The 24,815-nt window shown below is 41.2% G+C and overlaps 1 protein-coding gene across 4 annotated transcripts in view; it reads left to right on the plus strand.

Moving 5' to 3' along the window:
* The window catches only part of LOC112102105 (THAP domain-containing protein 6-like), a 29,393-nt gene extending 7,763 nt beyond the window's left edge, over positions 1-21,630 (plus strand). For 2 of the 4 annotated variants that reach the window (XM_024193175.2, XM_024193179.2), the window contains exons 2-6: positions 15,310-15,425; positions 17,728-17,935; positions 18,625-18,744; positions 19,505-19,600; positions 21,270-21,630. In XM_024193175.2, the coding sequence (XP_024048943.1) occupies positions 15,346-15,425; positions 17,728-17,935; positions 18,625-18,744; positions 19,505-19,600; positions 21,270-21,464 (699 nt within the window). In that variant the 5' untranslated portion in view covers positions 15,310-15,345 and the 3' untranslated portion in view covers positions 21,465-21,630. Of the gene's footprint in view, positions 1-5,950; positions 6,155-10,458; positions 10,643-15,309; positions 15,426-17,727; positions 17,936-18,624; positions 18,745-19,504; positions 19,601-21,269 lie in introns of all 4 variants that reach the window. The other 2 variants (XM_024193177.2, XM_024193176.2) reach the window with 2 other exon arrangements.
* Positions 21,631-24,815: the final 3,185 nt, after the last annotated feature.

Consider the following 24,815-nt stretch of genomic DNA (forward strand, 5'->3'; position numbering starts at 1 on the left):
CACCCCCAGCCCTCTGCCCTGACCCCTGAACCCCCCCCAGGTCTGGGGTCCTGGCTGCCGGCCCCTTGCCAGCCGGCATCCCGACCTCAGGCCCTGCTCAGCCGACTGCCAGCCTAGGTGAACAGAACCCCAGGCTGGCAGCGGGCTGAGCAGGCTGGCGGCATAAGATCAGCATTTTAATTTAATTTTAAATGAAGCTTCTTAAACATTTTGAAAACCTTTCTAAAAAATGTTAAAATGTATTACCGGCAAGCGAAACCTTAAATTAAAGTGAATAAATGAAGACTCTGCACACCACTTCTGAAAGGTTGCCTGCCCCTGCCCTAGATCCTTTTCAGCAGTACTACCACCAAGCCAGTTATTCTCCATTTTGTATTTGTGCATTTAAGTTTTCTTTCCTAAATGTAGTACTTGGCACTTGTCTTTACTGAATTTTATCTTGTTGATTTCAGATCAATTTTCCAAGGTCATTTAGAATTCTTATGGGGTCTGCGAGTTGCCAGTCTCGTGCTGTGTAACAAAGAGGCACTGCATAAATGGGGCTACTTTTGCCCCCTTTCCCCACAAAGTTCTTCCTCTTTCTATTGCTGAATTTTTATTCCCCCCCGCAACTTACTTTTTTAAGGGGAAGCATTTTGCCCCCCTGCACCCACCACACATTGGTTCCTGCGGAGATCACAGCAATCTGTTTTCTCCAAGGCAAGATTTCACTGCATCTGAAATACCAAGGAACTGTTCCAAAAGCAGAGGGTACATTGCACACTTTTTTCCCTTTCTGATTCAAAAACATTCCTTGGCATTAGTCACAGTGCCTTTCCAGCAAGGGAGAGGCAGAGGCAGGGGTCCGTTTTTCATCAACAAAACATTTTGAACTAAACAAGTACAATTTTACCCAGTCCCAAAGTAGTACGTGCTTGTTTTGTTATTTAATTGGTCAGACATTTTCACAAGAAATTCCACTCTCTCCATTCTAGAATAGAGCATGGAAAGAGCCATGAGCTTTAGCTGCTGGTTCTCATAAAATGCCCCGGTACTTACATTGCTCCTTCTAGCGGTGGCAAGAATGGAGCTGAGACTCCTTGTTAGATGAAAGATTTTCACGACTCCTGGACTAATTCTGCTGCTGTTGAAGTTGGCGGCGAAGATTCCATTAATTTCACTGGCAGTAGGATCAGAACCTTAGAAAAGACATCAAGGAAGAGGATGATATAAATCTATAATTTAAAAATTATTAGGATCTGTGGGATGAAGCCAGAGTTTGAATTGGTTAGTCTTTTAAAAAAACAAACAAACAAAAAACCCACCAACTGCTTCTTCACTTCTCTCCCTTGCAGGAACTAGAAAACAAAAACTGAAAGAAGAGTCAAGGGATTTCATGTATCTTTAAGTCTTTAGATTTTTTTTTTTTAATGCTACATCCAAATATCCTAATTGCCTTGCAGAACCAATATCTAGTCAGGCTGGCCCCCTGCCTCAAGGAGTCACCAAACTAGAATTTAGACATGGCACAACTAGTGAGAGGGAGCACAAATTAGGGGACCTCAGGGCTGCTGTAGCTTATAGTGTGCTTCCAATGGCCCTAGGAAATAGATAACAGCTATAGTGCAGTTCACTTTAGCTATGCCCCCTCCATCAGGTACTGGGAATAGAGCCACCAACGCCAGCAGTACTCTGGCTACAGGATTATCTTTGCAGAGCAGGGATTCTCAGAAGGCTATTTCTGCCTACTTTCAGGCCCTTTATAGTGCCAGACTAGCATAAAATGGCCTTTGTATAACTGAGACTCAGGGCTCTAGAGTTCCAGGTTGGTTGCGTCTCTCTTATAGTAATGACCTGAAGTCAATTTTAAATATTGCCTTTGAAATACAATTTTATTTTGAAAAAATTATTAAATATTGTTTTCCCTCTGCCAAGTGGTAGCAGATGTCAGGCCATTGCACGTCAGTTTCCCATTGGAGTAGAAATCAGTAATGTGGAGTCTGGATATTTTCTTAGTGTAACTTGTCCATTTACACTCTATATGCCAGTCCTTGAACAGAGGTGGTCACAAACAACACCACATAGGCAATCCCCCCATTCATGAATGTCAGCCCAGACCCCAGTCAGTTCCCAGGAAGCAACTCTGTACTAAGGCCTGGTCTACACTAGGAATGTACATTGGTCTAGCTATGTCTCTCAGGGGTGTGAAAAATGTGTACGACCTACTCCGGTGTAGACAGAAGAATTATTCCGTCGACCTAGCTACCACCTCTCTGGGAGGCTGATTACCTACACTGATGGCATAACCACTCCCATCACTCTAGGTATTCTTAACACTGAAGTGCTATAGCAGCACCGCGGTACCGTTTTAAGTGTAAACATACCCCAAGAGTCTAGGCCTGACTCTAGTTAGATAGACTCCCCCAACATCTCCCCCCCAAAGGACATGCATCACAAACATATGAGTATAGCATTTCATCAGACTGTATAGCAATCGTATGCAAAGAAAAATAATTTACAAGATTATGTGTGACAGTGACATTTGGTGACTTTTATTATTAGTATGATTTATTACTTATATTACCATAGTGCCCATGAGCCCCAGTCATGGACTAGTACCTCACTGCTAGGCACTGTACAAATTTCTGCCATAACAATATCTTGTTTAATAATGATGTCGTATAAGAGATATAGGTCTGAGTCCTGCTCTTGCATTAATTGTAACCTGAGAAATCACTAGCTTTCAGTCCTACTGCCACAAGCTGGAACTTGTCTTATCTTATAAGGTTGGTCCTGAGTGACCACTTGGCTTGTATTTTAAAGGATGTTCCTTTTGGGGCTCCTAATGCGCTGCATCCGCTATTAAATCTCAAATGCACTTTAACTTGTATATAGGCAAAAATCATACCCCAGTTGTGTTCAGTTGCATGATTTTGTAATACAAACAAAATTTAGTATGCTATCTCTTGAAAAGAAGCTGTGTCCATGTTTCAAATCATCCATCCGTTAGCTCTTTGAAACATAGTTCATCACCCTAGCCTGGTCAGTAGACATGGAAGACGTGGAAGACCTCTGAGAAATATGTCTTGTGTACCTTTTTTTGAATTGGGGCTAGATAGAGTGGTTGCACTGACTCCAGCTCAGATCCACACATCCTTTCCTGTCTCTGCCTTGCTCCTGAGGGGGAATATTTTTTTCCTACAGCCCTTTACAGTGCACAGCATTTGCTCCTGTTCACTCCAAACCAGCTTGGTTGACCAATGGGTTGGTGAGGAGAAGCTCCACCCAATCCCAGCCAATTTGCTTGGCAGGAGGAGTAGCAGCTGTGCTTTAACATAACATAAGAATGGCTATACTGGGTCAGACCAATGGTCCATCTAGCCCAGATGCCTGTCTTCTGACAGTGGCCACTTAGATGCAGAGCCGTCCCATCCATAGGATGGACCGGGGCAACCGCCCCGGGTCCTGCACTTTGGGGGTCCCCATGCTTCAGGGGGATGTGAGGTCCAGGGTGGCCTGGGAGATTAGCGGGGGGCCTGGTGCCGGCAGCAGCGAGCGACCCCGCCCCAGCCTGCCCCGCCAGATCCCAGCGTCACTTGGAGGAGGGGGCGGAGGCTTGGAGGAAGGGGTGGAATTGGGGTGGGGATGGAGCAGGGGCAGGAAGAGGCGGGGCGGAGCAGGGGCAGGAAGGGGTGGAGTGGGGGCGGAGCCTGGGGCTGAGGCGGGTGGGGGGGTTGTCCCGGACCCCGCACCCCCGTAGGGATGGCCCTACTTAGATGTCCTGCATGGTACTTAAGAACAAGCAATAATCTGTCCTTTGTTGTTTATTTTCATATTTTTTAAAACTCTTTCTTTTAAAAGTGCTGTGCAACAATATTTGTTGTATTGTTAAGGCTATGATATTAATATTATGAAATATGTGTGTCAGGCTGTCTGGAGTGGTTCATGACCATGAGTGTCGACCTCAGGTATGTTCTATAAGTAGATTTCACCAACCCAGTAATAAATATGAACTCCTGAAGCACTACAAGTCTTACCATGGAGTCACAGGCAGTCCTCTTGGGCTCTCCAGTCTATCTTGCCACCCTGGAAAGCTGGACTTAGTAATAGTGGTTGCAATATACACCAAGGATCACAAAAGATTCAGGTTGCTTTCAGTCCCAAGAGACTAGTCACTTACCCCAGATCAATTTGTACCTTAGATCTCACACCAAAGACAATGATTGTAGCCAATCATATAATAAACTAACTATGGATTTATTAATTAGGAAAAAGAAATGAGCGAATTATTTGCAGGTTAAAGCGGGGAACATATATACACAAATGAGTTACTGTCTATGGTTCCAAAAGGTGACAGAGCAGTAATTATCTGTCAGCACTGTATGTCTTTTAGGGCTAACCCAGGTTAGCTTTTGTTTCTTAGCTCTAGTCCTGTGGGAGTCCAAACAGCAAACAGATGAAGAATTTTTATGTCACTATCTTTATTTCCTTCTTCCAGAATTCAAGCTGATGGGACGAGCTTTCTTGCGCATATCACCTTCATGGTGTAAGAGGGTCATTAACCCCATCTTTGTATCATGATGTTTCACTATGGCCCACTTAGTTTTGATAGTCCTTCTTGATGGGCTGGGGAACCACTCCTCCTGCCTGTGTTCACAAATTGAGAGCAGGCATTTTTACAGTTATAAAGCAAAACCTACATATTACCTTATAGCATGGGATACAGACGTTACGAGTAAGATTAATGCATGCAGCAACTAACCAGCATTTTAGAGTCTAAACATTAACACATCTTCACAAGTTCAACACCTATTTTGAACAATACTAACATACAGGTAAGTTGGTTCGGTTTCTATGTACGAGCTTGTCAGTGCTCAGCTGACGCCTAAAGCGTTGGCAAGAACTGGCACTTTCACAGGAACCTTGCCTCTGCCCCCTTGGACTTATATACTGTGACAGGGTCTTGAGTTACATAATCACACAATACTGTATAACAGGACATACTATTTGGCAAATAATATGGCGTACATAGCTGAGCTGTTGTCTGTAGCCATAGATGTACATATATACAGTAGTGTTCCATATTTATTACATAGATGAATGTTATTTGATCATGTAATATATTAGACATTAAAATAGTGTTCCATCTCAAGTGTTTTTAGAGGCATGTAGCATTGTGGTGTGTTTGATATAATGCAGATGAAGAAAGAAGAGTTAATATTAATATGAGACTTTAACTCTATTGCACAGATACAAGTGTCATATACACTAGGGCTGGTCTGCGCTACCAAGTAAATCCCCTTGTGTTGACCTGTTTGTGCATGGCTATACTCAACTTTGTGTCCAGCCAATGTAAATGCCCCGTTACATCAACACAGTAAAACCACCTCCCCGAACAGCATGGAACCATCATTAACCTACCGAGGCTGGTGCGGTGTGAGTGTAGATACTGCATGACCTGTATCAACCCTAACAGTCCTCCAGCAGCTGTCCCACAATGCCCCATTCTCTATAACAGTAACACTCTGTTCACAATTGCAAATTTAACTGCCCAGAAGTCACAGATCCTGGAAACTACCCCCACTTGGAAGCACCCCACATGTTTTTGAAATGCCTTTTCTTGATTGCTTACCTTGGTGAGCACACCTAGCAGCTCTCCCTTGTTGTATGCAACTGCCCAATCAACTGTTCCGGCACAATATAATAGATGTGCTCCTGCCTGGAGTAGACAGAAGTTATAGGATCTCCTGGCCCTGTGGGGAGAATTGGCTGTGGGAAGCACAGCTATAGACCAGTTGTAGAAATGTGGACATCTAAAATAGATTGCCTGGGGGATGCTGGCAAAGGGATATGACACGGATCAGTAGCAGTGCTGCATGAAAGCAAAGGAACTTGGCCAGGAATACAATAGATCTGGTGGTGCCCTGCAGATCTGCTGTTTTTACAATGAGCTGCATGCCATACTTGGCAGAGACCCCATCAGCATCCCACAGACTACAATGGATATCTCCGAGGAGCCTGAGACAGAGACTTCTGCTGTGAACGGTGAGGAAGAGGAGGAAGCAGAGGGGGTGGGAGCTCCAGCTATGCCGTGAGCCAGGACCTGTTCAAGACACCACCACAGTCTAGCCAATCCCACCAAGTGAGCATGGATGAACCTGATGAAGGAAAGAGAGTAAGTGCGTGCAAGCATTTTCCTTACAGTGTTTAAATTTAAATATGGCACCTGGCCCATCCCCAAGTTAACAAGATAAAGGTATCAACTTTTCATTCATTTACTTATATGAGAAGAAGTAAAGGTACAACAAACAGGTAAAGTTGGCATCTGGTTCTCATTCCCGTTGGGTTGGGCAGGGGATGCACAGCACTTTGTTTATGTACATGGGGGGGTCCTTTGTATCCTTCTGAGAGATCTCTATGAAACTTTTGTGGAGATTCTCTGCAATCCTCTTCTGAAGGTTTCTGGGGATGGCTGCCTTATATCTTCCTCCGCAGGAAGACACTTTCCCACACCACTCTGTGATTACTTTGGCTGGCATCATTGCAGTAAACAGGCTAGTGTCATGTGGGCCCAGGCAGCTTCAGTATGCCAGTAGCAGTTGTGTTCTCTGTGCCTTTGGATATGAGATATCAGCCAAAACCAACAGAACCTGTGGAAAATAGTTCCAGTATTCAGTGCCACTGCCCTATACTCAGACCCACGGGAACAGGAACTGAAATGTCACTTTCTTGCTTCATGCAACCGAAGTACCTTCTCTTCCCCCCGCCTCCCCACCCTGGCAGACCATACTAACTATGCCTGTGGCTGGAGAGCAGTGCTGTGCCAAGGTGCTCCAAAGCTGAAGTGTCAATAAGCATTATTTACTAAACATTTTTATGGGCATAAGGGAATTGAGTTGTGAAACTTATCTTTCCATTTCCATTGGGACTGTAAATGCAGTGGTACATCTCTCTCTCTCTCTTTTTTTTTTTTTTTTTTTTTTAAATCAGCAGCTACTGGTGTGGTGCTCCCCCATTCCACACCTGCAGAACATCTGACCCTGATGAGGAGGAGAAAGCAGAGGACTAGGGAAGACATGTTCAGTGAGATCCTACAAGCCAGTGCTGTATCTGACCATGAACAAAGGGCTTGGAGGGCCAATATGATTGACAGCCTAAAGAAGGAAAGAAAGGACAAGAGAGAGGTCCAGGAACCCCAGCAGGACAAAGAGAGGGAAATGCACCAGGACATAATGGGACTTCTCAGGCAGCAAACCCAAATGCTACAGCACATGGTTGACTTATAGATCCAAAAATGTTAGACGCTCCAGCCTTTTCAGCCCTTGGAGAACTCCATGGTTTCTGCTCCCTGCACCTCCCAACATACCACATAGCATCAAGGGGAACATCCTTATCCCTATCATTCCTCACCAGGAACAGCAAGGACAGCTTCACAGAACCATGGTTGGTGTATGTGTAGCCACAACGGACTACACTTGTGCACGGAAGTGGACAGAAATGTTTTCTGCCTTTCCAATTATAAAATTCCACTCCATTAATTTGTTAGAATTTTGTATTACATTGCCTTTGTTTTGGTTTTTTGCATTGTTTTTCTGCACTGTTTTTCCCACTCAGTAAAGTTCTATTTTTGGAGAATAAAATTATCTTTATTAGTTCACAACACATATTGTAGAATGCATATCAGTACTCAAAGCAAACAGTACTTGTTAATATCCAGCAAGCACCACGTAATTCATAGCTTCAGGAAAACACCTAGTCATATTTATAAATGAACAGCAAGCAGTACACAATTCTTAGCAGCACCCAAAGCTCCAGCTCCAAAGACTAATCCAGCACCGAATGCTACTGTGGCTGACCGCTAAAGTGCTCTTTCAAAGCCTCCCTCAACTGCATAGCCCCACATGGGCTCTTGTAATGGCCCTTGTGTCTGGCTGCTCAAAGGCGGCAGACAGCTGCTCCAGCTCCACCCCGGCGGGAGCTTTTCCCCCTTTGCCTCACAGATATTATGCAGAACACAACAGGCAGCTATAACTGTCGGGATATTTTTCTCGTTGACATCCAGCTAGCAAGTAAACACTGCCAGAGTGTCTTCAGTCTACCAAAAGCACATTCAGCAACCATTCTGCACCTGCTGAGCCAGTAGCTGAATCTCTCCTTGGAGCTGTCAAGGTGACCAGTGCATGGCTTCATGAGCCAGGGGAGAAAGGAGTAGGGTGAGTCTCTCAGCATCACTATTGGCATTTTAATTGCTGATGGTAATCTGCCAGTCAGAAAAGAATGTCCATGCTTGCAGCTTTCTGAGTAGTCCTGTGATCTTAAAGATGCAAGTGTTATGCACCTTCCCTGACCCCAGTCCACATTGTTCTTAGTGAAGTATCCCCAGTGATCCACCAACACTTGCATAACCATAGAATAGCAGCCCTTTCTAATGATGTATTCTGTGGCAAGGTGGGCAGATGCCAAAATACGGCTATTGCCCCACTGCAGTTCAGGAACCACCATTGTTGCAAAAATCCATCCACTAAGTCCTGCACATTGCTGAGAGTCCTCCATAACAGGAGACGATTAGTGGCCCTATATACTTGCATTATGGCGGCCCCTCCACTGTGGATTTTCCAGCTGCAAAATGATTTTCCACTGACTGGTAGCAGTCCGGCATTGCAAACTTCCAGAGACTGATCTCTACTTGTTTTTCCATTGTCAATGCAGTTCTCATTTTGGTGTCGCTGCACTGGGGAGCTGAGGTGAGCATGGTACACAGATCCAGGAATGTGGCCTCCACATCCACGTCGTCTCAAACCTATCCAGTCAGTGTTTGTTTCTGGGGCCCAAAAGTAATACTCCATCTGCAGCTGCTTTGTGAACACCACCCACAACCTTGAATTGTTTTTCACTATGTCCCTTAGCAAGCTCTGCTCGAAGAAATTGTCATGTCCCCCATTCTTGTGGTACTTCTGTGGGTTTCCAAATAAACGAGAATCGAGCATCCTATATTTGCAACATTCATGAGAACAGCGCAGAGCTCTGCAGGCTCCATGCTTCTGAGAGATGGTGGATACTGAAAAGTGCTGTACAGGTTTCTGGGATTTTTTTTTTTAAAAGGCATGAAAATTATGGGACATGGATGGCATTAGGAAATTCAGCAAGTTGCATGCTGGGAACTTGATCCTTGCATCCAGAGATCACTGGGCAAGTCATTTCTATCCGCAACATATTGTGAAAATTTCCCAAAAGGCATTGCACCAGATGGCAGCATGTGACACAGTGGGATACCTACCTGCGGTGCACTACACTTTGCATCGACCCGCTCTTGCTGAGTACCTGCAGTGCCAATGCAAGCCATGTGTGTACACGCCCAAGCAATATACAAGTTTTGGTGGCTGTCTGCCAACATAACTTGCATCGACCAAAGTGTGCAGTGTAGATGTGGTCTAAGACTTCTTTAAAGTGAGTATAAATGTAATTATGTTTGTCTTTAAGGCCCTTTTATTCTGCAAGAGTGGCATAAAAGGGCCTTAGTGTATATGAAAATCAAGATCCATCTCTTTGTGGTTAAAATCTAAAGCTAGTGTTATATTAAGGTTTTTATTGTTTTGATTTGGGATTTTTTGCATATGATTATTTCTTGCTTGGGTGTGTATTACAATAGGTACCGTGCACTTTTGTTACATAATATCATGAGCTACTAGATACAGTTCAAACTCGGTTTTGTCAAAAACATTTCAGTTGTGTTTTGTTTTTGTTTTTATGAACCTGTGGTAGTTTTGGATTCATGGTGTTTAGGAATGTTGTTATTCACCAAAATGGCTTTAATCATGATGCTTTACATTGTCTTGTTTTTTTTAAGAAAGCACAATAATATGGAATGCTTTTATTTTTACATTCCAAAATTATTTTTATTGTTTTATTAAAACCTGTAGCACCAAATGTAGTGCATCCGAATAGGTTAGTATCTCTTGAAAGAGTTTGTGAGCCCTCCAGTGGGACTCACTGTGTTAAATGTTTTCAAAAGCCACCAAAAACCAGTCAGAGCAGAGGTATGGGTGTAGCTAGGTTTTGCACTGTTATTTGGGATCCAGCTGTGCTGTGTTGTTTCTTCATATTGTTTTTGTTGTGGAAAGAGCAAAACCCACCATACTGAACCAGAGCACCAAGCACCTCCCAAAACAGAACTTGCAAAAAGTCTAAAATGTTCAATACAATGTTTTAGTTTATCAGTTTTTCCAATTACAAATGTTCTACTTAACAGACTCTCCCACAAAAACTAAAGCCACTTTAACAACAAGGAGTCGACGCAAGAAGAAGTGAGGTTTTTACCCACGAAAGCTTATGCCCAAATAAATCTGTTAGTCTTTAAGGTGCCTCCAGACTCCTTGTTGTTTTTGTAGATACAGACTAACACGGCTACCCCCTGATACTTAAAGCCACTTTAGGCAGCCATCTTATGAGACCCCATCTAAATTGTTCTTCATTTTACAGCCCCTCCAGATATGAGCTCCCAACTTTCCTGGATGGCTGCAAGATAAGTTGGGCTTTGCAGCATGCCTGGAATGGTGCCAAATCTAGGCAGCGGTGGACCAAAGAGGGAAGCAAATTCCCAAGCCAAGGGCCTGGAATGGAGAGTTCCCTTCTTATTCCTGAGCTACCAAAGATTTTGGAGGAGGTTTGTTCCATCTCCACTAACACATATGAAATAATGAAGTATTTAAAGATTTGAAGAAGATAATGATAAATATATGGTCCATCTGAATAGATATCACATAGCACTTGTAACTGTAAAAGCTAGAACATTTTTTTTTCTCAAACACATTTAACTCTGCCAATATTTAATGCATCCGTGTTTTGAGGTTATTAAATATAAGCTAATTAAAGTCAATGAGCAGCTATTCAAAGGGGCAGATTTTAAATGAACTGTAATATAAATCAGTGTAAAAAGGGAAGTGTCTATTTAAGTGCAGCTGTGATGTTTTCTGTTGTAAAATGCTGAGATTTACTTTTGATTCTCTAGAACACACAGTGAGATCAAAATCTTCTTCCCACATTATCTCAATACAGGGCATATGTGCAGGGGAGATGTGGTGTGGGCCTTCTCTGTGGCCACTATTGAAGTCACACAGATGCTCTGCCTGCCTTCCCTCATGCCTTTCAGCCAGTGGATTGGCATAGCCTTGAATGCTCCAATCTCATTCCATGTAAACCCATCCTCCAAGCAGGGAGCCTACACAGAGCTAAGTTCCATTGTGTGTATAGGGTCTGAATCCCTCATGCAGGCACAGGGGATCCTGACCCATCCATGGAATAGAACCACCTTTGTTCTGCTCTGTCCAGGGCCTCATGGGAGGTGGGGTGGGGGAGGGCAAAATTTAGAAATTTTGTTTCTAAATTAACAAAGAGCAGTGCAAATGCGTCAGATTACAGAGCAGTGCACCAGTCACAGCAGAGGACATGGCATTCTCAGTACCCCTTTTCTCCAAAAGCAAAATGACCTTGAACTATAGAATCTTCACATCTAGATTAGACTTGCTCCTCATGCTTCATATATGCTACCAAAAAAGGTTTTCTCCTTGTTTACAGAAATAAACATAGTTTTAAATTCCCTCTCTTGTGCTGTGTTTCTGTCTAGTTTTGAAGATTTGCGCTGCATGCCTCTTTCCTGAATGACAATGTGCTTATTGCTTGGTTCTAAGAACTACCTGGTATTACCCAAACAGCTCTGATAGCAGTTCATAACACCAGAATGTGACATGCAGGAGGAAACTTGTAGATATACAAGAGGGTCTTTACATTACATTTAGAAAATTAAAATATTTGTATTGAGATTATGTAGCAGAACCGAGACAAGTGAAAGAGAAAAAATGTAATATGCACACTTGGTTTGTGTCTTTGCCTCTAGGAAAGAAGTACCAGTAAGTGAAGCAAGGATTTATGATATATAAATGCAGGGCACAGTTATCCACCAATAAGAGTCTGTTTAATGATGGCATCATTTTGTATGTAAATGTCTGTATGAATTTGAGTTAACCATTTCAGGCCAGATAAAGGAAGAGTATTCTGGTCTCTTAGGGAAAATTGTGCCCTTCCACACAACAAGGAAATTAGATGGAAAATTCCACAGCTTCAAGGCCACAGAATTCCCTCTGGTGGGAGGGAGATGGGTTGTGCCCCTGTCCCGGTCTTCTGGCGTGGGCAGGTGACATTACCTGTCCAAACTGAAGACATCTTGAGTGCTAAAAGATAATTCCAGGGATGTCAGGGCAGCCACTTCAGGTCAAAACATATGCATAGAAGGCCATTTCCTCCACCATTACTTCTCATGATTCCCTCTGTGGCAGCACAGCTCCCTAGTGAGCGATGCTCCCACTACTTTCCCATCCATGCTTCAGTGAAATCTCTATTCTCTTATGAACAGCCATACTGGGTCAGACCGAAGGTCCATCTAGCCCAGTATCCTGTCCTCTGACAGTGGCCAATGCCAGGTGCCCCAGAGGGAATGAACAGAACAAGTAATCAAGTAATCCATTTCCTGACACTCATTCCCAGCTTCTGGCAAACAGAAGCTAGGGACACCATCCCTGCCCTGTCTAGTCTCACTTTTTATTATTAAATGAATGGTACATTTTGCATTGAAAGAGTGTTTAAATTAATTGTGAAGTTCTTTGAGTCTGCATTCAGTACTATAAAAATCAAAAGAAATAAATTAATAAATACATCAGTGATATTGCTGAGAACAGTTTTCCCCATGCCCTGTCTTCTTCCCACCCAGTCACTCCCTCTTCCAAAACCAAAGAAGTACACCTGTGGAGAGACTGTGTATGATGATGGGATGTCCCTTAAATAACATTTTTGCAGATGTTTTAGTCTTCTCCTGCCTTTTATTACTCTCCAGGAGAATCAGCAGCTCACTTTGTAACATCCTCCTTGAGGTAGCAGTGGGAGATATTTCCAAAAGTAGTGTATATTACCAGCATGTATAATTCTTGTATAACAAATTCACTTGCCTCTTTTTAATGATTATTTCTCAGTTTTTAACCAATTCCTTTGCTTGGTCCCTCCTCAGATAAGAGTGTTAGAATATTATTGGGGGGAGGGATAGCTCAATGGTTTGAGCAGTGGCCTGCTAAACCCAGGGTTGTGAGTTCAATCCTTGAGGGGGCCATTTAGGGATCTGGGGCAAAAATCTGTCAGGGATGGTACTTGGTCCTGCTGTGAAGGCAGGGGATTAGACTCAATGACCTTTCAAGGTCCCTTCCAGTTCTATGAGATAGGTATATCTCCATAAAATATAGTTCACTGAATGGGCTGTAAAGGGGAACACTGATTGCACAATGTGGTTATTAGCTTTGCTAATAACCCTAATGTTAATATTTTTCTTGTCCTAATCACAGAGATGATGATGTCTTTGGTGAAAGAAGAGAACCCCACCTTTTCATGTGTGTCTCCAAATTAGACTGGAGTTAGCTCTTCAGTAGGTCTGATTATTAAATTTATATGCAATCCTCTTACACAATATAAAAGTAATAGAATTAAGAACAAAGTGTATGACTAGCTGCCATAGTTTCTTCAGTGTTTCAGTTCATGTGCTAATTCACCTTGATATTTCAGATAATTTTAGACATTGATAATAGTTCCCTTAAAAAAGCTCTATAATATATAGTTTTCCTTTAAGCGTGACTAAAGATTATATGTACAAAGTACTACTTTTCTGGTTTCTGTACAAGAAGAAACTTGTAAGAAATATAGTCTAGTAATAACAAATGTCTAAAGATGAGAGGCCTGATCCAGTGCCCAGAGAAGTCAGTGAAAGGACTCCCATTAAGTTCTGTGGGCATTGGATCAGGCCCTAAAACAAAAGGAATTTGTGCTGTGTCCCTTCTCTGACATGTCTTTTTAGAACTTGACCTGATTTTTTGCAAATTCAGGCCTGATTATGCAAAACTGATATAGTTGTCTTCCTGTATTCAAGGGTTGCATTCTTCAACCTTCTAAAGAAAATAAAAATGTGATCTGGCATTTTCTCCTGCATTAAATGAAGCCCTGTTAATATTTACTTTGAATAGGTGTTTGCTTAATGCGGTTATTGTGGAACACATTCCAACTTGTCCAAAGAATGACATTTCCAACTGCTGAGTAAACGACTCTTGAATTATAAAATTAGTTGTTCAATTTTAGCCAGAGGGATGATGCCACTTTCTATAAAACTGTGGTAAATACATTCCAGGTATTAAATACTCAGTGTACTGTTCCACTATAACAAAGCCGACTGCAATCTTTGAAATGCGTTTTTTCTTATCTGTTTGTAAGAGAGATGAAGTGTTGGACTATGTCACATTGCTATAGGTTTGTTTTGAAGCCATATTTGGCAGGAAACTGGTTTTTCTTTTTCTTTAATTGCCTCACTGCGACTGTTTATGCTAAGGAGGTACAATACTTTCCACAACAAATAAACCACAAATTCAGCACTGAGCACACAAAGAAAACAACCTCCTCAGTTTTGCTTTTATTTATTTTTTTCCTGTGTTTATAACTTGCTGCACTTCTTTTATAGGTTAACACTTCACAGTACACCCGTTCTCTGTTTGTGTAGTTGCCTTGCCTATAGAAACTGGCACCTCTGTGCCAGCATCCCCTATTATGGCGCTAATTTAATTTCTCAGCTTTCTTTCTTTCTTTCTCAGTTGAGCAGTAATTATGGATTTGTATGGCTACTGTGATGTAACTTTGAGAATGCTGTTCTGACATTTTGGCTGCCTTGCAAATGCCATTGTAGCTGTTTTTCTGTTTCTCTGAGATGCAAATTTCAGGTGCTGCTGCAGACCTGTTTAAAGTAATGAAGGTTATTCTTATTGAATACACTCTATTGGGAAAAAATATATATGTGGAAAGTTGTCACAATTTCAGTTAAGTACAGCACAATGATATTAACGATGTCCTGATATGACTGCCCACTGTATTATCAGCTTTCAGAATGATGGTAAGCTATTTTTCTTTTCTTTTAATAATAAACATGGCTGTTTTTCCTAGTGACTATGCTTGATCATTTACACACAAAACATGAATTACTGCATTTAACTGAGTAAAGTATATGTCCATAATATCAGCATACAGGAATATATCAATACAGTACTTGTTTTAGCATACTTATATCACATCATGTGGAGGAAGAAGGTAGTTTGCTTTATTAATTATTATTATTATTACTTCTCATTCTCCCTTCTACTTTCAGCCTTCCAGCTGGAAATGTACTGCAGAAACTATCCATTGATGCCCTTTCAGCAGATGTTACCTCTAAATGTGATCTCATGTTCAACATCTATTCTCTTCTCATTACAGCACTGAATGCAGTAACCATCTCTGAGGGGGACTATCATGGTGAAATACTGTGCAGCATATAACTGCAGTAATGCAGACACAAAGTTAAATCGGAAGCAGGGAATAACTTTTCATAGGTGAGCCTGACGATCCTGGGTATCATTGAATTCTGACTGCAGGTACTACAGATATTGGGTGGAATCTTGAGCAAAACTCCCATTGATTTCAGTAGGGATTTCACCCTCTAAGTATTTTGACCAAGCAAACCTTCTCACAAGCCTAGTATTCTGGAGTGGCAGGCTGATGCCAGGAGCTACCCCACTGCAAGCCTTTCCTCCTGGCTGATGAATTGGACGCAGCACTTCCTGTCAGGAATTGGTAAGGAGCACTGATTGAGGAGTGTCATTTCAGCATACAAAAAAGCAGCAGCAGCACAGCTAAGTCAGCACTGGAAATTGTGGTCCTGGCTTTCAGTGCAGCGACATGATTAAAGTAACATCCAATAGGTGAAATACAAAATGTTGTTTAAATTAAAACAAAAGACGTGTGTTCAATTATATTAATGAGGGATTGTGCACGGGAAAGAGGCCATGAATGACAGACAAAAAGATGGGAAGGGCCATGGGAGAGAAGTGAGGGTTAGTACCGGTTAGTCGAGATTTTAATGTATGACGAGTTGTGTTTAGTTTTGTACTGTGTATTACTTACTCTCATTAATTGTAGCCTCCCAATAAACTACCTGAGGAAGGGAACTGTTACTATCTCTGGTTTATAAACACAGGAGATGAAGCCAGGGCAGTGGAGAGGCTAACGCCCGCATTTTCAGAAGTGGCCTCCGCTTCTGGCTGCCATAATTTTTGGGTGCTCAGCTTTAGAGATTTAAGACTTCAAATGCAGAAACCCCTATTGGCTCAAATGAGAATTTTAGGTATTCAACATCTCTGAAGATGAAGGCTGCCTTTGAATGTTTGGCTGTACAGGCTAGACAGTGAGTTAGTGGCACTGTCTGAACTAGAACTATGGTCTCCTGACTCTCAGTCCCCTTCTCTAAGCACTAGTTCTAGTGCCAGACCATGCTATTTCCCATATTTTGGTGACTCATCCTAACCCAAAAATGATTTATAAATGGTCTCTTATTAATTTAATTATTTAAAATATGGCCTTCAAACTTTTTTACCCTCTGAGGGCCAAAGCAACCATTGTCAAGCATATTGTATAATCTTCTGAAAAATACTTGCATCTATCTCTGTTTACCAGTAATTTGGGTCATATGCACACAGCTGGGAGAATATAACACCCATCTTCCTTGCCTTTACCTCCTACTTCCTAAGCATCATGTACCCTTCTTTGCCTCTTTCGGATCCTTCCAAAAATCCACTCCTTTCATGAAGCGTTCCCATCTTCCTTCTCACCAATTGTGCACCAAACCTTTATGCTTTTGTATTGTCCATTGTGTTGCCCTAGTCTGAGTTAGATGGAAACCTTCTCCTAGCTGGCACCTGGTCTATGAATTTTTAGTAGAGCATCATCTACACTAACGTTGTTATTTCTCCCTTGGAATCCTTGAAAATTATTATACAATTTTAAAAGCATAATTGATTCTCTGTATGTGGAGTCTGTGCTGCTTCTGGGAACTGAGTGGCGTGAAATTAAGTAGAACTGGGTTTGTGAATGTGACATGCATATCACAGAAACTAAGAAATGGAAATAAGCCTATTAGGTCATCTAATAAATTCTCTGAAGCTAATGAGCAATTGTTTTCTGCAGTATACTCTTCAGTGCTTTGTCCAGTCCATTTAAAATGACTAAGTGATGAGAATTTCACCATTTACAAAGAACATGTGAGATTGTGTTGTGAGAGTCTTATAATGTATCTAGTGAACTTAGAAGATGTATGTACATTACTTCTTCCCCTCTAATTTTTTATCCAACTGGATATTTTAATAAGGGGATTTGTGTTTCTCCTGGAGTACCTTCTCTTTTCAAACCCAGTGGATAACCCAGTATGTTCTTTTTAGTTTTTATTTAATTGAGCTGTCACCCTCACTAAATACTTTGTAATATTTTAGCTTCTCTTCCCCCCCCAAGATTCTTAAAGTGATTTACAAATGTAGGTGAGCATTATTATCCCTAGTTCTCAGAGGGGCAAACTGAGACACAGAAATTTAAGTCACTTGCCCAAGGGCAAAAGTGTAGTCAGTTGGGAATAGAATCTAGGTCCCACAGCTCCCAGGCCATGCACTGTGTACTGGACCATGCTGTTTCTCTCTGGCCCCAACTCAGCAAGGTACTTAAGTAAGTGCACAGTTTTAAGCATGTGAGTTGTCCCATTGACTGTAGTGGCCTGTATGGGTAACAACACCCCTAAGTAAAGTATAATTACTAAACAAAACCCAGCTGATGTTCTTTGATCTGTGAACTTTGTTATTTCTGTTTTAGGTTTCCCAAGGATAATAAGAAAAAACAGCAGTGGGCCCAGGCAGTACATCGGGCTGACCCTGTGAGTGGCAATCTCTGGACACCCTCTGAATGGGATATGATTTGTTCTCAACATTTCAATCCTGGCTGCTTCAAAGAAATTAATGGAAAGAAATTTTTAAAAGAAGGGAGTTGTCCTTCTATATTTTCCTTTCCTGACAATTTTCAGGTATAAAATGTGACACACTGTGATTTCATTAAAAATAACTGATTCATTATCAACTGAAGTACATAACCGCCTCAGGTGGCATGTTTTTGGAGTGACATTTCACACAGAGTGCCATACTATTACTAATATGCTAATAACCCTGTTAGGTCATCTAAAAATAGCTTTAGTAAAATCTTGGGGGTGGAGGGTGTTGAGGTGTCAGAGGGAGTGTATGTATATCAGTGGCTAAATTATGCATTCTATAATTGTAATTAAAAACTGATTGGTTAAGTAAAAGCAAAAGCTGTGTCCTTGTGTCTAGTTCAGATTCTTTCAGCCTATGTTATTTCTGTTAAACTAAAGACTGCAATTGTTAAATTTGTCGCAGTATGGATCACATCTCAATAAAGAGAATTTCTCATGGACAGTTTTTCCTTCTATTTACAATTGCATAGACCAGTACCTTTCCCATTCACACTTATGTGGACCAGGTCTCAACATCTCTGTGGCAACTTCTACAGTTTGCTGGGCTCTTTTCTAACAGTAAGCCTGATCTGATGCCTGTAGAAGCAGATGTGAAGGAGATAGAGTCAACACCTAATATAACATTTATAAAACCTGGCTTTGCTGATGAAAACCCCATTGCCACCAACCTTAGTTCTCAGAACTGCACTTCTCTCTGAACTTTAATTGCATTCTTTGTTTTGTAGAGAATAGATAATTCTCTACGGAGATCAGCGAAGAACTCCAAATGTGCTGGCATATTTCGAGAAAATCCTCCTCTCGAGGCAGATCCCAGTGAGGTGTATGTTACACCACCCACGGTAAAGGTAAGCATCAGAACTGAGACTGAATGCTGAAACAGTAGTGTCACAACGTGAGCCTTTCCTTTTGTATTTCCTGTATTAATGACCAATTCTGTGTCAATTTGACTAGGACAAATACTTGCTTATTTTAGCATTTAAAAATAATGTGGGATACTGTGTGATGCTGTGCTTCATTGGTCTTGGGGCAACAATTAACATTTGTTAGGCTCACTGGAGAACAAAAAATACAAAGATGTAAAAATGTTATAAAATGTGCTTGTGTAGGGTTTACAGTGAGGCAACAGACATCTGCCATGAAGCGATTAAGATACACGGACTGAAATCCTGGCTCCATTGAAGACAGTAATAGTTCTGCCACTGATCTCAATAGGGTCAGGATTATACCCATAGCCTAGGATTGCTGGAAAGAATTTTGAGCAGAATTAGATATCAGAAAACCCATCTCTTTGTCTTTCAATAACTTGTCTAATGTGCAACAAATTAATGTTCTTCACATTCAGCCATGAAGCATCTGCATCATGCGATCATATGTGAATGCATATGAATTGGCCTGAAAGAGAGCATTTGAATTTCCAAGTTTATACAGGACTCCAATTTCTCACTGGTTTGGAGTGAAAGAAAGGCAGAAAAGTTCTTTAAAAGTTGAGAAAAAGCTGTATCCTGTTAATTCTTTTTTGGGGGCATAACATCATTCACACACTCCCCCTCCATTCGAGGTTTCCTGGGAGGAATTAAATTCCTGTGTTGTTGTTTCCTTTTGTAGAAAACAGCGAACAACCCAAAAAGATTAACAGAAAACTTCAGCTGTGTTCATGAGGTAGACACCAGTGGGGTGTGTAATACACAGGACACAGTAATGGTGAGCATCAAAACTACAATGGGTAGACTTCCTCCTTTTACATTCTTTCTGTTTTAGGCTTTAAAAAAATGTTCTCTTGTTGACACTGAGTCCAATCTTAAAGCCCTTATACACTCAAAACTCCTGTTGACTCCACACTACCCGTGAGAATCTTAGTATATTGAAACATAAGATTCAATGATTTTATGTTTTAAATGTTTTGTTCAGTTCAAGATAGCACTGTGTGGTAACTGTAGGCAAATGCTATAGGAGGTAGTACTGTTTCCCTGTATATTTAGGAAAAGAAATAAATGAAGCAAAAGCTCTCAAATATTTAGCAGTAGCCACTGTATATGAAATGAGTACATGCTTGCAGTCCAGTTCCAAGTGGACAGGTGTCTGCATCTCAAAAGCCACTGTCACAATTGACACTGTTGTTAACCATGTCCCTAGAGAAGCTTGAAAGATTGATTGATTGGACATGGAGACAGAACCACCTTCTTGGCTTTACAGGGGATACCTTTACCAGATCAAGGTGCATCCTAGGCACTAAACTACCTTTGTAAGTGAAAAATAAAAAAATATTCTGAAAACTGTAGAAGTAGGTTCTACATCCATGTAAGCTAGTTCAGGACAAAATGCCCAGTTGGTCAGAGGGAAAAAATTGCATTTTATATGGAAATGAGGTATCCAGAAGATGTAAATCTCACATATGTGAACTTAACTCTTTTTATGGCATGCTATATTAAGGGCTAAATTGCTAGCACTTCGACCTCTGAGCCCAGAACTCAAGGGAAGTGCTGCTTCAGTAGTGCAACTTTCGGAGGAGAAATGTTCTCATCCTTTGGATGAGCCATTTTTCCAAAGTTCCTTTTGCTAACCTAATGGTTTTTCAGGTGGATTTTAAAGATTGCACGGTACCTTTTTCGTAAGAGCAGAACCTTGATGTTTGGTCAGCATCCCTTGCCTTGATACACCAGGCTGCAACATTCAAGGCAGTAGATGAGTTATTGCAATTACAAACACCCCAGTGAAATGGATGGGCACCTTTTAACAAAACTAAATAAATAACTGCTGCCACATTAGTCTAAACTATCACTACACTACTGATACACAGCACATCAAAAAATTCTTAGGTGCTGAGCCAGACCCATATCTTAATATGTCCTATTTATTAGAGCATTCATTGGACTTTATATCCTGTGTCCACTTCTTATAACTGAGGATTCTCCTGTGGGCAGAGGTTAAACTGGGCCAGTACAGGGCAATACAGCATGTCAGCAGGAGCTTCTTTGACTACAGACTCTAAATCAACGGAGCTGACAACTAGGGTGTATTGTAGTAGGGCCAGAATGAGCTCTGGTACTTATGTCTGGCAGCTGAGTTCTAGTGCCCCATCTTTCAATCAGATCTGCTAGCTTGGCTTCAGTGGGGCTCTGTATCGGCACAAAGACACTCTGCAAGTGGATCTGATTGTAGACTTGTCTCGTACTTTCTTTCCCTTCTCCACAGCTTTGCGTCATGTTGTTATGAGTTCCTCATGCTACTCCCAGTTCCACCCTGGAGCTGCAATCATGGAGGCTTTTTAGTTTTGGTTTGGGTTTTCTGGTAAATTAAGCCCCAATTAGCTCTGATTCTAACAAAAATAGCAAACATCCAGCATTGTTGCTTTCTTTTATCTTTAAATTAGACTGACCACCATTACCATATCACAGACAGTCCAAAAACTCTGAAGAGAAAATTGGATGAACTTTTAGCAGAGAATCACAAGCTCAGAAGAAAATTAAGAAATGCTTCTGATCAAGAAGAGAGACTCCATAAAAATGTGGAAATCTTGTTGGACAAGCTGCACTCCAAAGACATGTTGTCAAGGGAAATAATGTGATTGCTAGATCTATGCAAAGGGCATGGGCTGAATGACAGGTCTTCTCTCCCACTGCACTCAGCTGTTGGATAAGAAATGTTCACTAATGTTTATTGCTATACATGTCATTTTTGAACGTATTTATTAAATAAAAAGATGTAAACATTACTGAAGTTTTCATATAAAAGCTAGAAACTTCAAAGTTAAGATTGGCACTTGTGTTGTTCAGGGAGTGAATGTCAGCCTTTTCCTTTAATTCCCTGTCTCTTCTTCATTTGTCCCACACGGGTATTTTTTAGCTATATAGTTTCATGGAGGGTGGATGGGAGTTTTACTGCTTTAAAAAAAAAAAAAAAAAAAAATCTTCTGTAGACATTTACTAAGTGGGTAGTATTTACCTGAGAGAGAGCCATGGCTTTTTGAAATAATACACTAGAATGTTCCAACAAATATTTATAAATTTCCCAAAACCTGATAGGTTAGGAAATCTATAGTCTGATAAATATGTTGCAGCATTTATGAAAATTTGTATTGGTTCATATCTCTTTATATTTAACCAGTGTATTAGACTAGTTTCAGATAAAATTTTTAATGGCAAAAAGTTGAAAAGACCACATTATGAGACACATTTCTTTTGCAGCTCCTCCAAAACTTCTAGCAGTAAAAACCTTCACAACACCTCCAACCATCACGGACTTTGCTTAGAGCACCTATTTTATTCATTGTTGTCTTTTTCCCCCCTTCTCCTTCTTATGTCACTTTTTAAGTGCATTAATTTCTAACAGCGCAATGGTGTCATTGCAACAGCCATCCACCCATGCACTATAAAGTCAGCTTTACATAATAGTTTGAAATATATACTTTTTTTGAAAGATTGGCATTTGCGTTAATCATATTAAATCTTATGATCACACATAGTAAAGTGTGTGTGTGTGTGTGTGTGTGTGTGTGTGTGTGTGTGTGTGTGTGTGTGTGTGTGTGTATATACACACACACACACCTCTACCCCAATATAACGTGACCCGATATAACGCGGTAAAGCAGCGCTTGGGGGGGGGGGGGGGGAGGGGCTGCACACTCCGGCAGATCAAAGCAAGTTCGATATAATGTGGTTTCACCTATAACGCGGTAAGATTTTTTGGCTCCCGTGGATAGCGTTATATGGGGGTAGAGGTGTGGGTGTGGGTGTATATAATATAAAATGTAATATTGTTTAATTGATCCAGACTTATTCTAGTCCATTGTATCAATGTATATTTCTGCTGTCTATATTGCATGCTAAAATTGAACATATTAAAATTCATTATGAAAAATAACTACTGTGTACAGTATGTGCAATATTGAGTCTTCACATAGGGTGCCCCCCGTGTAGGGACAAGAGGGGAATAGGCAGAGCACAAAGCATTCTAGCTAATCTGGGCTGTGAATTTAGCCCATAGACAGTCATGCAAAGCTGCCATCAATTTTGCAGCCCCAATGGCTGCTCAAGCTCATGCCGGGGAGTGCACTGGTGGGTGGAGCAGTCCAGAATTAGGTAAATGCAAAGATGGTATATTAACCACCTTTGCCCTTCCCCTGCTGTGGGCTGCACCTTCTGCAGCCTGCCTCCCCAGTGGCGCAGTGTGGAACTTGTCCCTATTTGTTTAGATATTGAGGACCCTTCTAAAAGGCCTTTGAAGGTAATGGAAAGACTTTCTCTGACTTCAGCAGCCTTTGAATCAGGTTCTGCATTATCCAGTGATGATCTTCAAACGATGACCAGGGAGTTGTGCACTTTTTTCAGAATTGTGATATTCCAGATACACTCCTGCAATTGAAAATATTAATCAATTAAAAAGCACCAGCTAAAACTGTTCTTTGTACAATAAATGCACATCAGGTTAGGCAATCTGTGTCACACCGGTCTTTTATTATCCCATAAACAGAAGTTGTCAGAACATTATACACATACCAAACCTCCATCAAAGTCATTGGGAGTTTGGGCACAAAAGGAATGTTGTCTTCCAACATGTTCAGTACCACATATTTCAGATGCAACACCCTCCCCCCCCCCAATGGACAATTTTGCAATAATGCTCATAAGCTAAAGTAAAAAGGGAATATGCATTTTGGCCTGTTGTGGTCTCCTTTGAAAACTGGCCCTGAAAAAGATGTGGGAGTTTATAGCTGTAAGATTCCCACTGAATTTCATAGCCATTGCATGGCTGAAACCCTGCACAATTCTTAGCATCTAGGGTGCAATATACAGCTAGTTATAATTATACTGCTAACTCGTAATTAAACCACAAGTCACAACCTAAACATTTAGGCAGTTTAGAAATGTGTATGGCTGAAATTAAATAGGAGCTCATTTCTTTGTTCTTAACTGCGCTGGTGGAGATGTTCTGGGCAACAATACAAACCAGTTTGAGATCATATAAATGTTGCTGAAAGTTGTTTATGGGTGCAAGAGTGACTAACCAAGAAATAGGGGCAAAAATAAAACATCAGACTCAGCACACAGAGCTGCAAGACACGCACAGAAAAACATTCTTCTAAAAACTGGAGTCTCCATCAGGACTATTGTCCTGAAGGGACAACAAAAAGTTCTGCATTATTTGCTAGAATAGTATTCCCTGTACTTAAATAATCACAAACCTTCAAAGGCTCAGAGCCTGCAAGCACCTCTGTCTAAGGCTAAATGGCAATACTATGGAGGTGGAGGAAGGCGCCTAGTAGAATACCACAGAGATCAGTGTTAGGGGGAAACAAACCACCCTTTTAAACATCTTCCTTAATCATATAGGAAAAGCACTAAGCCTATTAATGAAATGTAGATGATGTGACATTGTTCTCACTGGTGGTCAGTTTTCCTCAGAGTTGTAATTCAAAGGAATCTAAAGGTATTAGAAATGTGGACAGAAAAGAGGTTCAATTTGGGAAATTTACATTAATACAGCCATGGAAAAATACTCTAAAACACAAGCATACAATGGGAAGACTAGAGCTGGAAGCCGGTAATACTGAAAGAGAGCTGGTGGGGTGATAGATGATGACAAGCTCCATAAATGTTTACAATGGAATAGAGCAGCAGCAAAGCCAGTCTGCTACTGGGCTGTAAATGCAGAGGCATCACAGTAATAAGCCTTTTCTTTGTGACTCTGGTGTGATTACATTTAGAACATGGAGCCCACTTCTGGACTCCACCTTATTAGAGAAGAAAAATGTACGTTAGTGCAATAACTAATAGGATAAAATTAATAATGATGCTAAACAGCGTGATCTTATTGCTGGAACCTTTACCTCTCCCTCACCCACTCTCCTCCCTCCTATTTGTTATTCCCAGCTGTCTATATTCTGTAAGCTCTTTGGGGAAGGCGCCGCATCTTTTCT

The sequence above is a fragment of the Terrapene carolina genome, unplaced genomic scaffold (genome assembly GCF_002925995.2).
Source record: "Terrapene carolina triunguis isolate 2854851 unplaced genomic scaffold, T_m_triunguis-2.0 Scaffold69, whole genome shotgun sequence".
NCBI lineage: Eukaryota > Metazoa > Chordata > Testudines > Emydidae > Terrapene > Terrapene triunguis.